The following is a 14,906-nucleotide window of genomic DNA, read 5'->3' as shown; positions in this document are numbered from 1 at the left end:
GCAACAATGGAGTGAGAACCCAGCGGTGGGGACCAGGTAAGTGTGATTACTACCGCAGGTCTGGACACGTTTGGTGGGGTGTGTAGACAAGGTTAGAAAGGTGAACAACCACTTTAATGTTCTCCCAAACTCCATAAACACTCTTAACTCATAATTTATGAACTTACAGTAGATCCACTACACTAAAACCTAACAAGAAGATCAACTCTTTGAGAAGATCACCCATCATCCAGACTAGACTTTTCTATGCTTTCAATATGTGAGCCTTCTTCTTTGAGAGAACTGCTTCTTAAGAAAGCAATTTTTTGCAGATATTTTAGTTGGTAGTCTTAAAGGTTTCACTGTTAGAGTTGAGCGAACACCTGGATGTTCGGGTTCGAGAAGTTCGGCCGAACATCCCGGAAATGTTCGGGTTCGGGATCCGAACCCGATCCGAACTTCGTCCCGAACCCGAACCCCATTGAAGTCAATGGGGACCCGAACTTTTCGGCACTAAAACGGCTGTAAAACAGCCCAGGAAAGGGCTAGAGGGCTGCAAAAGGCAGCAACATGTAGGTAAATCCCCTGCAAACAAACGTGGATAGGGAAATTAATTAAAATAAAAATTAAATAAATAAAAATTAACCAAAATCAATTGGAGAGAGGTTCCATAGCAGAGAATCTGGCTTCCCGTCACCCACCACTGGAACAGTCCATTCTCAGATATTTAGGCCCCGGCACCCAGGCAGAGGAGAGAGGTCCCGTAACAGAGAATCTGTCTTCATGTCAGCAGAGAATTAGTCTGCATGTCATAGCAGAGAATGAGGCTTCACGTCAGCCACCACTGCAACAGTCCATTGGCATATATTTAGGCCTAGCACACAGGCAGAGGAGAGAGGTCCCGTAACAGAGAATCTGGCTTCATGTCAGCAGAGAATCAGTCTGCATGTCATAGCAGAGAATGAGGCTTCACGTCAGCCACCACTGCAACAGTCCATTGACATATATTTAGGCCCAGCACACACACAGGCAGAGGAGAGAGGTCCCGTAACAGAGAATCTGGCTTCATGTCAGCAGAGAATCAGTCTGCATGTCATAGCAGAGAATGAGGCTTCACGTCAGCCACCACTGCAACAGTCCATTGGCATATATTTAGGCCCAGCACACACACAGGCAGAGGAGAGAGGTCCCGTAACAGAGAATCTGGCTTCATGTCAGCAGAGAATCAGTCTGCATGTCATAGCAGAGAATGAGGCTTCACGTCAGCCACCACTGCAACAGTCCATTGGCATATATTTAGGCCCAGCACACACACAGGCAGAGGAGAGAGGTCCCGTAACAGAGAATCTGGCTTCATGTCAGCAGAGAATCAGTCTGCATGTCATAGCAGAGAATGAGGCTTCACGTCAGCCACCACTGCAACAGTCCATTGGCATATATTTAGGCCCAGCACACACACAGGCAGAGGAGAGAGGTCCCGTAACAGAGAATCTGTCTTCATGTCAGCAGAGAATTAGTCTGCATGTCATAGCAGAGAATGAGGCTTCACGTCACCCACCACTGCAACAGTCCATTGGCATATATTTAGGCCTAGCACACAGGCAGAGCAGAGAGGTCCCGTAACAGACAATCTGGCTTCATGACAGCAGAGAATCAGTCTGCATGTCATAGCAGAGAATGAGGCTTCACGTCACCCACCACTGCAACAGTCCATTGGCATATATTTAGGCCTAGCACACAGGCAGAGCAGAGAGGTCCCGTAACAGACAATCTGGCTTCATGTCAGCAGAGAATCAGTCTGCATGTCATAGCAGAGAATGAGGCTTCACGTCACCCACCACTGCAACAGTCCATTGGCATATATTTAGGCCTAGCACACAGGCAGAGCAGAGAGGTCCCGTAACAGACAATCTGGCTTCATGACAGCAGAGAATCAGTCTGCATGTCATAGCAGAGAATGAGGCTTCACGTCACCCACCACTGCAACAGTCCATTGGCATATATTTAGGCCTAGCACACAGGCAGAGCAGAGAGGTCCCGTAACAGACAATCTGGCTTCATGTCAGCAGAGAATCAGTCTGCATGTCATAGCAGAGAATGAGGCTTCACGTCACCCACCACTGCAACAGTCCATTGGCATATATTTAGGCCTAGCACACAGGCAGAGCAGAGAGGTCCCGTAACAGACGATCTGGCTTCATGTCAGCAGAGAATCAGTCTGCATGTCATAGCAGAGAATCAGGCTTCACGTCAGCCACCACTGCAACAGTCCATTGTCATAAATTTAGGCCCAGCACCCAGGCAGAGGAGAGAGGTCCCGTAACAGACAATCTGGCTTCATGTCAGCAGAGAATTAGTCTGCATGTCATAGCAGAGAATCAGGCTTCATGTCAGCCACCACTGCAACAGTCCATTGGCATATATTTAGGCCTAGCACACAGGCAGAGGAGAGGTTCATTCAACTTTGGGTAGCATCGCAATATAATGGTAAAATGAAAATAAAAATAGGATTGAATGAGGAAGTGCCCTGGAGTCCAATAATATATGGTTATGGGGAGGTAGTTAATGTCTAATCTGGACAAGGGACGGACAGGTCCTGTGGGATCCATGCCTGGTTCATTTTTATGAACGTCAGCTTGTCCACATTGGCTGTAGACAGGCGGCTGCGTTTGTCTGTAATGACGCCCCCTGCCGTGCTGAATACACGTTCAGACAAAACGCTGGCTGCCGGGCAGGCCAGCACCTCCAAGGCATAAAAGGCTAGCTCTGGCCACGTGGACAATTTAGAGACCCAGAAGTTGAATGGGGCCGAACCATCAGTCAGTACGTGGAGGGGTGTGCACACGTACTGTTCCACCATGTTAGTGAAATGTTGCCTCCTGCTAACACGTTGCGTATCAGGTGGTGGTGCAGTTAGCTGTGGCGTGTTGACAAAAGTTTTCCACATCTCTGCCATGCTAACCCTGCCCTCAGAGGAGCTGGCCGTGACACAGCTGCCTTGGCGACCTCTTGCTCCTCCTCTGCCTTGGCCTTGGGCTTCCACTTGTTCCCCTGTGACATTTGGGAATGCTCTCAGTAGCGCGTCTACCAACGTGCGCTTGTACTCGCGCATCTTCCTATCACGCTCCAGTGCAGGAAGTAAGGTGGGCACATTGTCTTTGTAGCGTGGATCCAGCAGGGTGGCAACCCAGTAGTCCGCACAGGTTAAAATGTGGGCAACTCTGCTGTCGTTGCGCAGGCACTTCAGCATGTAGTCGCTCATGTGTGCCAGGCTGCCCAGGGGTAAGGACAAGCTGTCCTCTGTGGGAGGCGTATCGTCATCGTCCTGCCTTTCCCCCCAGCCACGCACCAGTGATGGACCCGAGCTGCGTTGGGTGCCACCCCGCTGTGACCATGCTTCATCCTCATCCTCCTCCACCTCCTCCTCATCCTCGTCCTCCTCGTCCTCCAGTAGTGGGCCCTGGCTGGCCACATTTGTACCTGGCCTCTGCTGTTGCAAAAAACCTCCCTCTGAGTCACTTCGAAGAGACTGGCCTGAAAGTGCTAAAAATGACCCCTCTTCCTCATCCTCCTCCTCCTCCTCCTGGGCCACCTCCTGTTCCATCATCGCCCTAAGTGTTTTCTCAAGGAGACATAGAAGTGGTATTGTAACGCTGATAACGGTGTCATCGCCACTGGCCATGTTGGTGGAGTACTCGAAACAGCGCAACAGGGCACACAGGTCTCGCATGGAGGCCCAGTCATTGGTGGTGAAGTGGTGCTGTTCTGTAGTGCGACTGACCCGTGCGTGCTGCAGCTGAAACTCCACTATGGCCTGCTGCTGCTCGCACAGTCTGTCCAGCATGTGCAAGGTGGAGTTCCACCTGGTGGGCACGTCGCATATGAGGCGGTGAGCGGGAAGGCCGAAGTTACGCTGTAGCGCAGACAGGCGAGCAGCGGCAGGATGTGAACGCCGGAAGCGCGAACAGACGGCCCGCACTTTATGCAGCAGCTCTGACATGTCGGGGTAGTTGTGAATGAACTTCTGCACCACCAAATTCAGCACATGCGCCAAGCAAGGGATGTGCGTCAAATTGGCTAGTCCCAGAGCTGCAACGAGATTTCGCCCATTATCACACACCACCAGGCCGGGCTTGAGGCTCACCGGCAGCAACCACTCGTCGGTCTGTTGTTCAATACCCCGCCACAACTCCTGTGCGGTGTGGGGCCTGTCCCCCAAACATATGAGTTTCAGAATGGCCTGCTGACGTTTACCCCGGGCTGTGCTGAAGTTGGTGGTGAAGGTGTGTGGCTGACTGGATGAGCAGGTGGAAGAAGAGGAGGAGGAAGCCGAGAAGGAGGAGGTGGCAACAGGAGGCAAAGAATGTTGCCCTGCGATCCTTGGCGGCGGCAGGACGTGCGCCAAACAGCTCTCCGCCTGGGGCCCAGCTGCCACTACATTTACCCAGTGTGCAGTTAGGGAGATATAGCGTCCCTGGCCGTGCTTACTGGTCCACGTATCTGTGGTTAGGTGGACCTTGCTACAGATGGCGTGTCGCAGTGCACACTTGATTTTATCGGATACTTGGTTGTGCAGGGAAGGCACGGCTCTCTTGGAGAAGTAGTGCCGGCTGGGAACAACATACTGTGGGACAGCAAGCGACATGAGCTGTTTGAAGCTGTCTGTGTCCACCAGCCTAAATGACAGCATTTCATAGGCCAGTAGTTTAGAAATGCTGGCATTCAGGGCCAGGGATCGAGGGTGGCTAGGTGGGAATTTACGCTTTCTATCAAATGTTTGTGAGATGGAGAGCTGAACGCTGGCGTGTGACATGGTTGAGACGCTTGGTGACGGAGGTGGTGGTGGTGGTGTTGGTGGTACATCCCCTGTTTGCTGGGCGGCAGGTGCCAACGTTCCTCCAGAGGCGGAGGAAGAGGCCGAGGCGGCAGCAGCAGAATAGGCCGAGGCGGCAGCAGCAGAAGAGGTAGCAGGGGGAGCCTGAGTGACTTCCTTGGTTTTAAGGTGTTTACTCCACTGCAGTTCATGCTTTGCATGCAGGTGCCTGGTCATGCAGGTTGTGCTCAGGTTCAGAACGTTAATGCCTCGCTTCAGGCTCTGATGGCACAGCGTGCAAACCACTCGGGTCTTGTCGTCAGCACATTGTTTGAAGAAGTGCCATGCCAGGGAACTCCTTGAAGCTGCCTTTGGGGTGCTCGGTCCCAGATGGCGGCGGTCAGTAGCAGGCGGAGTCTCTTGGCGGCGGGTGTTCTGCTTTTGCCCACTGCTCCCTCTTTTGCTACGCTGTTGGCTCGGTCTCACCACTGCCTCTTCCTCCGAACTGTGAAAGTCAGTGGCACGACCTTCATTCCATGTGGGGTCTAGGACCTCATCGTCCCCTGCATCGTCTTCCACCCAGTCTTGATCCCTGACCTCCTGTTCAGTCTGCACACTGCAGAAAGACGCAGCAGTTGGCACCTGTGTTTCGTCATCATCAGAGACATGCTGAGGTGGTATTCCCATGTCCTCATCATCAGGAAACATAAGTGGTTGTGCGTCAGTGCATTCTATGTCTTTCACCGCTGGGGAAGGGCTAGGTGGATGCCCTTGGGAAACCCTGCCAGCGGAGTCTTCAAACAGCATAAGAGACTGCTGCATAACTTGAGGCTGAGACAGTTTCCCTGGTATGCATGGGGGTGATGTGACAGACTGATGGGGTTGGTTTTCAGGCGCCATCTGTGCGCTTTCTGCAGAAGACTGGGTGGGAGATAATGTGAACGTGCTGGATCCACTGTCGGCCACCCAATTGACTAATGCCTGTACCTGCTCAGGCCTTACCATCCTTAGAACGGCATTGGGCCCCACCATATATCGCTGTAAATTCTGGCGGCTACTGGGACCTGAGGTAGTTGGTACACTAGGACGTGTGGATGTGGCAGAACGGCCACGTCCTCTCCCAGCACCAGAGGGTCCACTAACACCACCACGACCATGTCCACGTCCGCGTCCCTTACTAGATGTTTTTCTCATTGTTATGGTTCACCACAACAACAAATATATTATTTGGCCCAATGTATTGTATTCAAATTCAGCGGGATATAAATTTGAGGCCTAGTATTTAGGCGCTGGGTGACAGGTATGGGTTTAGTGACAGAATTAGACTTGGAAATACACAGTAGCGGGTGTGTGTGAAGTTATTCTGAATGACCCAATGTGCACCTTCAATATTATATACCCTTTTTGGGATAGATTTCAAATAGCTCTGATATAGCAGGAACCACTAAATTATGAAATTGCTAAATTGGGAATTGTACTTCAACCCAGAACAAAAAATGTGCTTTGACGGACACTAAATATCTTGCCCAGCAACAACAGTACAGTGGTGGGTAACGAGAGATTTAGAGGGATTTAAATTTGAGGCCTAGTATTTAGGCGCTGGGTCACCGGTATGGATTTAGTGACAGAATTAGACTTGGAAATGCACAGAAGCGTGTGTGTGAAGTTATTCTGAATGACCCTATGTGCACCTTCAATATTATATACCCTTTTAGGGATAGATTTCAAATAGCTCTGATATAGCAGAAACCACTAAATTATGAAATTGCTAAATTGGGAATTGTACTTCAACCCAGAACAAAAAATGTGCTTTGACGGACACTAAATATCTTGCCCAGCAACAACAGTACAGCGGTGGGTAACGAGAGATTTAGAGGGATTTAAATTTGAGGCCTAGTATTTAGGCGCTGGGTCACCGGTATGGATTTAGTGACAGAATTAGACTTGGAAATGCACAGAAGCGTGTGTGTGAAGTTATTCTGAATGACCCTATGTGCACCTTCAATATTATATACCCTTTTAGGGATAGATTTCAAATAGCTCTGATATAGCAGAAACCACTAAATTATGAAATTGCTAAATTGGGAATTGTACTTCAACCCAGAACAAAAAATGTGCTTTGACGGACACTAAATATCTTGCCCAGCAACAACAGTACAGCGGTGGGTAACGAGAGATTTAGAGGGATTTAAATTTGAGGCCTAGTATTTAGGCGCTGGGTGACAGGTATGGGTTTAGTGACAGAATTAGACTTGGAAATACACAGTAGCGGGTGTGTGTGAAGTTATTCTGAATGACCCAATGTGCACCTTCAATATTATATACCCTTTTTGGGATAGATTTCAAATAGCTCTGATATAGCAGGAACCACTAAATTATGAAATTGCTAAATTGGGAATTGTACTTCAACCCAGAACAAAAAATGTGCTTTGACGGACACTAAATATCTTGCCCAGCAACAACAGTACAGCGGTGGGTAACGAGAGATTTAGAGGGATTTAAATTTGAGGCCTAGTATTTAGGCGCTGGGTCACCGGTATGGATTTAGTGACAGAATTAGACTTGGAAATGCACAGAAGCGTGTGTGTGAAGTTATTCTGAATGACCCTATGTGCACCTTCAATATTATATACCCTTTTAGGGATAGATTTCAAATAGCTCTGATATAGCAGAAACCACTAAATTATGAAATTGCTAAATTGGGAATTGTACTTCAACCCAGAACAAAAAATGTGCTTTGACGGACACTAAATATCTTGCCCAGCAACAACAGTACAGTGGTGGGTAACGAGAGATTTAGAGGGATTTAAATTTGAGGCCTAGTATTTAGGCGCTGGGTCACCGGTATGGATTTAGTGACAGAATTAGACTTGGAAATGCACAGAAGCGTGTGTGTGAAGTTATTCTGAATGACCCTATGTGCACCTTCAATATTATATACCCTTTTAGGGATAGATTTCAAATAGCTCTGATATAGCAGAAACCACTAAATTATGAAATTGCTAAATTGGGAATTGTACTTCAACCCAGAACAAAAAATGTGCTTTGACGGACACTAAATATCTTGCCCAGCAACAACAGTACAGCGGTGGGTAACGAGAGATTTAGAGGGATTTAAATTTGAGGCCTAGTATTTAGGCGCTGGGTCACCGGTATGGATTTAGTGACAGAATTAGACTTGGAAATGCACAGAAGCGTGTGTGTGAAGTTATTCTGAATGACCCTATGTGCACCTTCAATATTATATACCCTTTTAGGGATAGATTTCAAATAGCTCTGATATAGCAGAAACCACTAAATTATGAAATTGCTAAATTGGGAATTGTACTTCAACCCAGAACAAAAAATGTGCTTTGACGGACACTAAATATCTTGCCCAGCAACAACAGTACAGCGGTGGGTAACGAGAGATTTAGAGGGATTTAAATTTGAGGCCTAGTATTTAGGCGCTGGGTCACCGGTATGGATTTAGTGACAGAATTAGACTTGGAAATGCACAGAAGCGTGTGTGTGAAGTTATTCTGAATGACCCTATGTGCACCTTCAATATTATATACCCTTTTAGGGATAGATTTCAAATAGCTCTGATATAGCAGAAACCACTAAATTATGAAATTGCTAAATTGGGAATTGTACTTCAACCCAGAACAAAAAATGTGCTTTGACGGACACTAAATATCTTGCCCAGCAACAACAGTACAGTGGTGGGTAACGAGAGATTTAGAGGGATTTAAATTTGAGGCCTAGTATTTAGGCGCTGGGTCACCGGTATGGATTTAGTGACAGAATTAGACTTGGAAATGCACAGAAGCGTGTGTGTGAAGTTATTCTGAATGACCCTATGTGCACCTTCAATATTATATACCCTTTTAGGGATAGATTTCAAATAGCTCTGATATAGCAGAAACCACTAAATTATGAAATTGCTAAATTGGGAATTGTACTTCAACCCAGAACAAAAAATGTGCTTTGACGGACACTAAATATCTTGCCCAGCAACAACAGTACAGCGGTGGGTAACGAGAGATTTAGAGGGATTTAAATTTGAGGCCTAGTATTTAGGCGCTGGGTGACAGGTATGGGTTTAGTGACAGAATTAGACTTGGAAATACACAGTAGCGGGTGTGTGTGAAGTTATTCTGAATGACCCAATGTGCACCTTCAATATTATATACCCTTTTTGGGATAGATTTCAAATAGCTCTGATATAGCAGGAACCACTAAATTATGAAATTGCTAAATTGGGAATTGTATTTCAACCCAGAACAAGAAATGTGCTTGAACGGACACTAAATAACTCGCCCAGCTACAGCACTAGGGACAGATTTAGCTGGATATAAATTTGAGGCCTAGTATTTAGGCGCTGGGTGACCGGTATGGATTTAGTGACAGAATTAGACTGGGATATGGCCAAAAAATGAACAGACTATTGCTGGTTAAATGCACTTGGTGTCACAGCTTCACCCTGATGTAGGCTTTAGCCAAAAAACAACCACACCATTGAGGGTTAAATGCACTTGGTCGCAGCTTGTGCTGGCGCACCACAAGACACAAAATGGCCGCCGATCACCCCAGAAAAATGAGACTGACAAACGGTCTGTGCAGCCTAAAAACAGTGAGCAATTGAGGATCAGCAGCTCAATGATCCACAGCTGCAGATCGATCAGTTAATCAAGTCCTTTGGAGGAGTTAATCTGCCTAATCTCGCCCTACTGTCGCAGCCGCAACCTCTCCCTACGCTAATCAGAGCAGAGTGACGGGCGGCGCTATGTGACTCCAGCTTAAATAGAGGCTGGGTCACATGGTGCTCTGGCCAATCACAGCCATGCCAATAGTAGGCATGGCTGTGATGGCCTCTTGGGGCAAGTAGTATGACGCTTGTTGATTGGCTGCTTTGCAGCCTTTCAAAAAGCGCCAAGAAAGCGTCACAAAAGCGCGAAGAAAGCGACGAACACCGAACCCGAACCCGGACTTTTACGAAAATGTCCGGGTTCGGGTCCGTGTCACGGACACCCCAAAATTCGGTACGAACCCGAACTATACAGTTCGGGTTCGCTCATCCCTATTCACTGTACATATGGAAATGAGGTTGTGTGCCTCATTGTTGACATGGACCAAGAACAGTGAATACATTCTGTGTAAATCTCTGGGATTGGTTTTGCAATTGGAAACAGCCTCTGGTCTAATAACTCCCCATTACTTTGCAGCCACTTCATAAATGAAGACTCTATAAGTGATCCAGAGATATTAGGTCAATTGACTTAAGAGGTTCTTTGGCAAAGATCATGAGCAATGCATTGACTGATATATGGGCACATCGAATATATGGCTTACGGTACATTAACCATGTTATGTTCTTGTTTTTCAGGAGTTATCTACACCGCCGATGTTCTAGATAAAGAAACCACCAACTCATACTGGCTCACAGTGTATGCCACCGACAGAGGAGTTGTTCCTCTCTTCTCTACCATTGAACTTTACATTGAAGTGGAAGATGTCAACGATAATGCTCCTCTGACTTCTCAGCCTATATACTATCCTACAATCATGGAAAATTCCCCTAAAGATGTGTCTGTGCTCCAGGTTCAGGCTGTAGACCCTGATTCGAACACCAGCGATAAGTTGACCTACAAGATCACAAGCGGGAACCCTCAAAACTTCTTTGCCATCAATGCCAAGACAGGTAAGATTTATTTATCAGTTTTTTCCATGGTGCAATGTTCAATGGTAGATAGTCATCAACTGATGGGTTGTCGTAATTTTTGAAAATATGAATAACTGGATTTTTTGGTCTGTATATTTTTACTATTCCTCTTCAAACGTCGTATTTTCACCTCGAACAGTAGTTAGACTTGTGGAACTAGGCCGACATCATGCAATGTTAGATAATCTGGCTGAATATTTTTGTACTGTAGACTTAGATAGCATTTACCGATGAATCTGAATGTTGGTTGGGTGCATTTCTCATAGAGCTTTCATCTAGCTATTGGGGTTGGGTTAAATTGTTGACTTTCGTATCTAGATAATCCTATTTTGAGTAAAATTTGGCACTTTCACCGGCAAGTCCATGCATATAGTCTATGCAGCAGGTTCTTTTAGCACTGTGACTTTGATAGCTTATTGTTATCTTTTAAAGCTTTTCTGGGATTTAAAAAAAATTCTAATAATAAAATTAATAATATAGCAAGGGTGTGCTGGGTCCTCCAGACTAATTTGTAGCCATTGTCCGATCTGGCTGACTGATTGAGGTCCTATACAAGGTATAACCCTCTATCCACTCAGAATTCACAAATAGTATATATGAAAATGGAATAAAAATATACTAGTAGAACCTGCTACGGTTACATTTAACCCGTCTACCACTGGTCCCGTCTGGAACACATTAAATCTTTGCAGCAGCGGAAGGAATTAGGTCACAGCTTTAAGGGAGGCATTCCTACACACTGTCATCTTACTTTCACCTCTAAGTGATTGCACCACTGTGGGGAGTCCTTTTGTTCATTTCGTGTGGCGTCAGAAACCTTGAAATAACAAGGCAAACAGGTCTCGCTCACAGCAGTGTCCAGTCAGGTCCATGTTCTGTGCATCTCTTACAGTGGACCCTGCTGCGTCCCCGGTAATCTGTATCACCGCCTTTAGCTACTTTAAATCTTTCAATTTTCTATAAAATGGAAAGAAAGCACAGACGAAAACCTGCTATCCCTGTCTGAGGACCAGACGTTGCCTCCAAATGAGCTGCTTTTCTGAGATGAGCGCTCAATCAAAAAATTAAGTACAGCTTGCAGCAGACACAACGCGCGAGGTCTCTGTACATTAGAAAATGCATCGACTGCTGTTCAAATGACGGCTCTTGGATAAGGCACAAAAAGTTTTTCGCCCAAAATGGCTCAGCTTCTATATTCCTGTAAATGTTCTCCTTAAATCTTAAGGGGTTAATTGTCATCAACTGATAGGCAACCCATTCCATATGCCTCATGAGGGCCTTTTAAAGTAATAGTGAGGGGAACCCTCATCAGGAAACCCCCTTTGCAATACCAGCTGATGTTTTTGAAGAATGCAGCAATGTCCCAAGAACACCATAGGATAGATCATCGATGGGTGCTCCAAAGCTGGAATCCCCGTGGTTGAAACCCACACTTCCTACAGAAATGGGAGCTCTATGTTTATCACACATAGACTTTAAAAAAATTGAAGTGCGCTATGGACACTGGACCCCCATTCTTGTGATCAGTGGTGGTCCCAGAGTTTGTAGCCCAACCAATTAGAAACCGAGCACCACTTGCATTCCTACTGATCAATAGAATGGGGAGCCTGTGTCCCCCATATGAATTTGGCAGCTGTCGAGCATGTGCAATGCCACTCCAATCATCTTCATGAACTGCTGTCCATAGCATAGAGCTGTCTACCGGCTATCTCCCAATGAATGAATCTGCAGCACAGATGCTCGAGCGCTGCTCTATTCATATGGAGAACGCAGGACCACTGTTCTCACCATCGGTGGTGGTCCCAGGAGTCGATCCCCCACCGATTGGGCACTTTATCCCTATCCTGTGATTAAAGGATAAGTTTAAATCTTGAGACAGTCAATCTGCAAAAATGATTGGGGATTTCAGCTCTGAAGCCTGCAGAATTATAAATACAGCCATGGAAAATATTAAAAACTTCAAAATACTCCATATTTTGTGTACATTTTGTCCATTAAACTTTCTAAATACTCATAAATTCCCCATTACGGCCTCTTGCAAACATACCCCGAGATGTTAGTTGTGATATTCATTATATTTTATTTCTCAGATGTAGTGTAGTCCAAAGGAATTAATAATGTATATAATTGTGCGCTCCGCATCTGACAGTAGACCGTGGGTCCAGATGATGGCGGAAGGGTGAAGCAGAGGGCATCCTACATCGTTGCGTTTTATGCTGAATACTTGTAACTAATTGCCATAGAACTGATGAGCCATTAATTCTGCGACGTGCCATGTGGGACACCAGAGACTCGTAGAGACTCGACTATTTTTGAGTTTATTACATAAACACACGGACCGGAAGACTAGGCTAATGAGCTTTTCTTTTTTTCAGGCGGTGAATACAGTTTTTTATGTAGAACCCAAGAGAAGTCTTTGCAATTTTTAAGAACCTAAAAAAAAAATTAAACATGACAGCAGACAATAGGGGAAGGTAAATACATGGTATAATAAAGTCATAAAGTGATGTAAAGAGGTTCCCCTGTGCTTGTAGATGTACCGGGAGGAGATATAAAATCACCACCATATCGTTACATTTCTTGTTTTAATGTGTTTTTTGGGCTTTTCTGCCTCAGTGCCTCCACGACCACATGTATGGCTTCCTGAAAGGGGTAATTGGCAAGTCAGCATTGCTGAAGAATAGCTAAAAAATTGAATTTCTCCCGAATGCCCTCAAAACAACATTTGTTTTAGATCCTTGCCCCTCCGAGCCATGAGTTTATGTTTGAATAATTCTGTATTTATTTATTGCTTTCACTTTTTATGCTTGTTGTTTGATTGTTATTTTCCCTATTGTGACTCTAGCTTCACTTTGTGTTTTTCAATATTTCAAAAAAAAAATATGTGTTAAAGGGACACGAGTCCTAAAGTCGGCCAGTTGTAAAATTGCTGTCAGTGAGAAAAGCTGCTAAAGTAATTCAGGGATATGTAGGGAAATGTATGAAGAAGTTCTCAGAAATCGAGATATTAGAGATAAGAAGGCAGTCATGGGGGCAGACATATTTGTAGAATTGTCCCATTGAATAACACAACTGTCAAACCCTTCCTGAAATGGCTAATAAGTGGAAACGTGTGGTTACAGGCACCACCAAACCGTCGCCTACTTACAGAGGAAGAGGCTCTCATCACACTATGGCATCCTGGGGCAAGAGGACCATCTGGGAGATAGCCCTCCTTGTCAACCTCTGGAGAAGACAAGGATCATATGTCCCTTGTACTTCTGTTAGTTGCTGATGCCAATCTAAAGTTTGTAGGCTTCAGAGCTGAAATCTTCTTGCATTCTTTGCTAGTTCAATGACCATAAAGAGACTTTTGAATGAACAGTTGTTCATGCACAATGGATTATACAGCAACCTGATGTTGACAGTTTTCAACAGAAACCAGCAGAATAGTGAATGCAGCTCTGGGATGTAACTGAGGATTAGTACATGATAAGTGATGTATGTACACAGTGACTTCACCAGCAGAATAGTGAGTGCAGCTCTGGAGTATAATACAGGATGCAACTCAGGATCAGTACAAGATAAGTAATGTAATGTATGTACACAGTGACTGCACCAGCAGAATAGTGAGTGCAGCTCTGGAGTATAATACAGGATGTAACTCAGGATTAGTACAGGATAAGTAATGTAATGTACGTACACAGTGACTCCACCAGCAGAATAGTGAGTGCAGCTCTGGAGTATAATACAGGATGTAACTCAGGATCAGTACAGGATAAGTAATGTAATGTATGTACACAGTGACTCCACCAGCAGAATAGTGAGTGCAGCTCTGGAGTATAATACAGGATGTAACTCACGATCAGTACAGGATAAGTAATGTATGTACATAGTGACTGCACCAGCAGAATAGTGAGTGCAGCTCTGGAGTATAATACAGGATGTAACTCAGGATCAGTACAGGATAAGTAATGTATGTAGACAGTGACTCCACCAGCAGAATAGTGAGTGCAGCTCTGTAGTGTAATACAGGAAGTAATTCAGGATCAGTACAGGATAAGTAATGTAATGTATGTACACAGTGACTTCACCACACAGAATAGTGAGTGCAGCTCTGGAGTATAATACAGGATGTAACTCACGATCAGTACAGGATAAGTAATGTAATGTATGTACATAGTGACTGCACCAGCAGAATAATGAGTGCAGCTCCTGAGTATAATACAGGATGTAACTCAGGATCAATACAGGATAAGTAATGTAATGTATGTACACAGTGACTCCACCAGCAGAATAGTGAGTGCAGCTCTGGAGTACAATACAGGATGTAACTCAGGATCAGTACAGGATAAGTAATGTAATGTATGTACACAGTGACACCACCAGCAGAATAGTGAGTGCAGCTCTGGAGTATAATACAGGATGTAA

The 14,906-nt window shown here is 45.5% G+C and overlaps 1 protein-coding gene across 3 annotated transcripts in view; it reads left to right on the top strand.

The window, feature by feature from the left end:
- The window catches only part of FAT3 (FAT atypical cadherin 3), a 444,217-nt gene that overhangs the window by 160,136 nt on the left and 269,175 nt on the right, over positions 1 to 14,906 (top strand). For all 3 annotated transcript variants that reach the window (XM_044286543.1, XM_044286542.1, XM_044286541.1), the window contains exon 3: positions 10,161 to 10,475. In XM_044286543.1, coding sequence (XP_044142478.1) covers positions 10,161 to 10,475 — 315 coding nt within the window. The remainder of the gene's footprint in view (positions 1 to 10,160; positions 10,476 to 14,906) is intronic.

Source organism: Bufo gargarizans, chromosome 3, assembly GCF_014858855.1.
Source record: "Bufo gargarizans isolate SCDJY-AF-19 chromosome 3, ASM1485885v1, whole genome shotgun sequence".
Lineage (NCBI taxonomy): Eukaryota > Metazoa > Chordata > Amphibia > Anura > Bufonidae > Bufo > Bufo gargarizans.
This window is presented reverse-complemented; position numbering and strand designations above follow the sequence as displayed.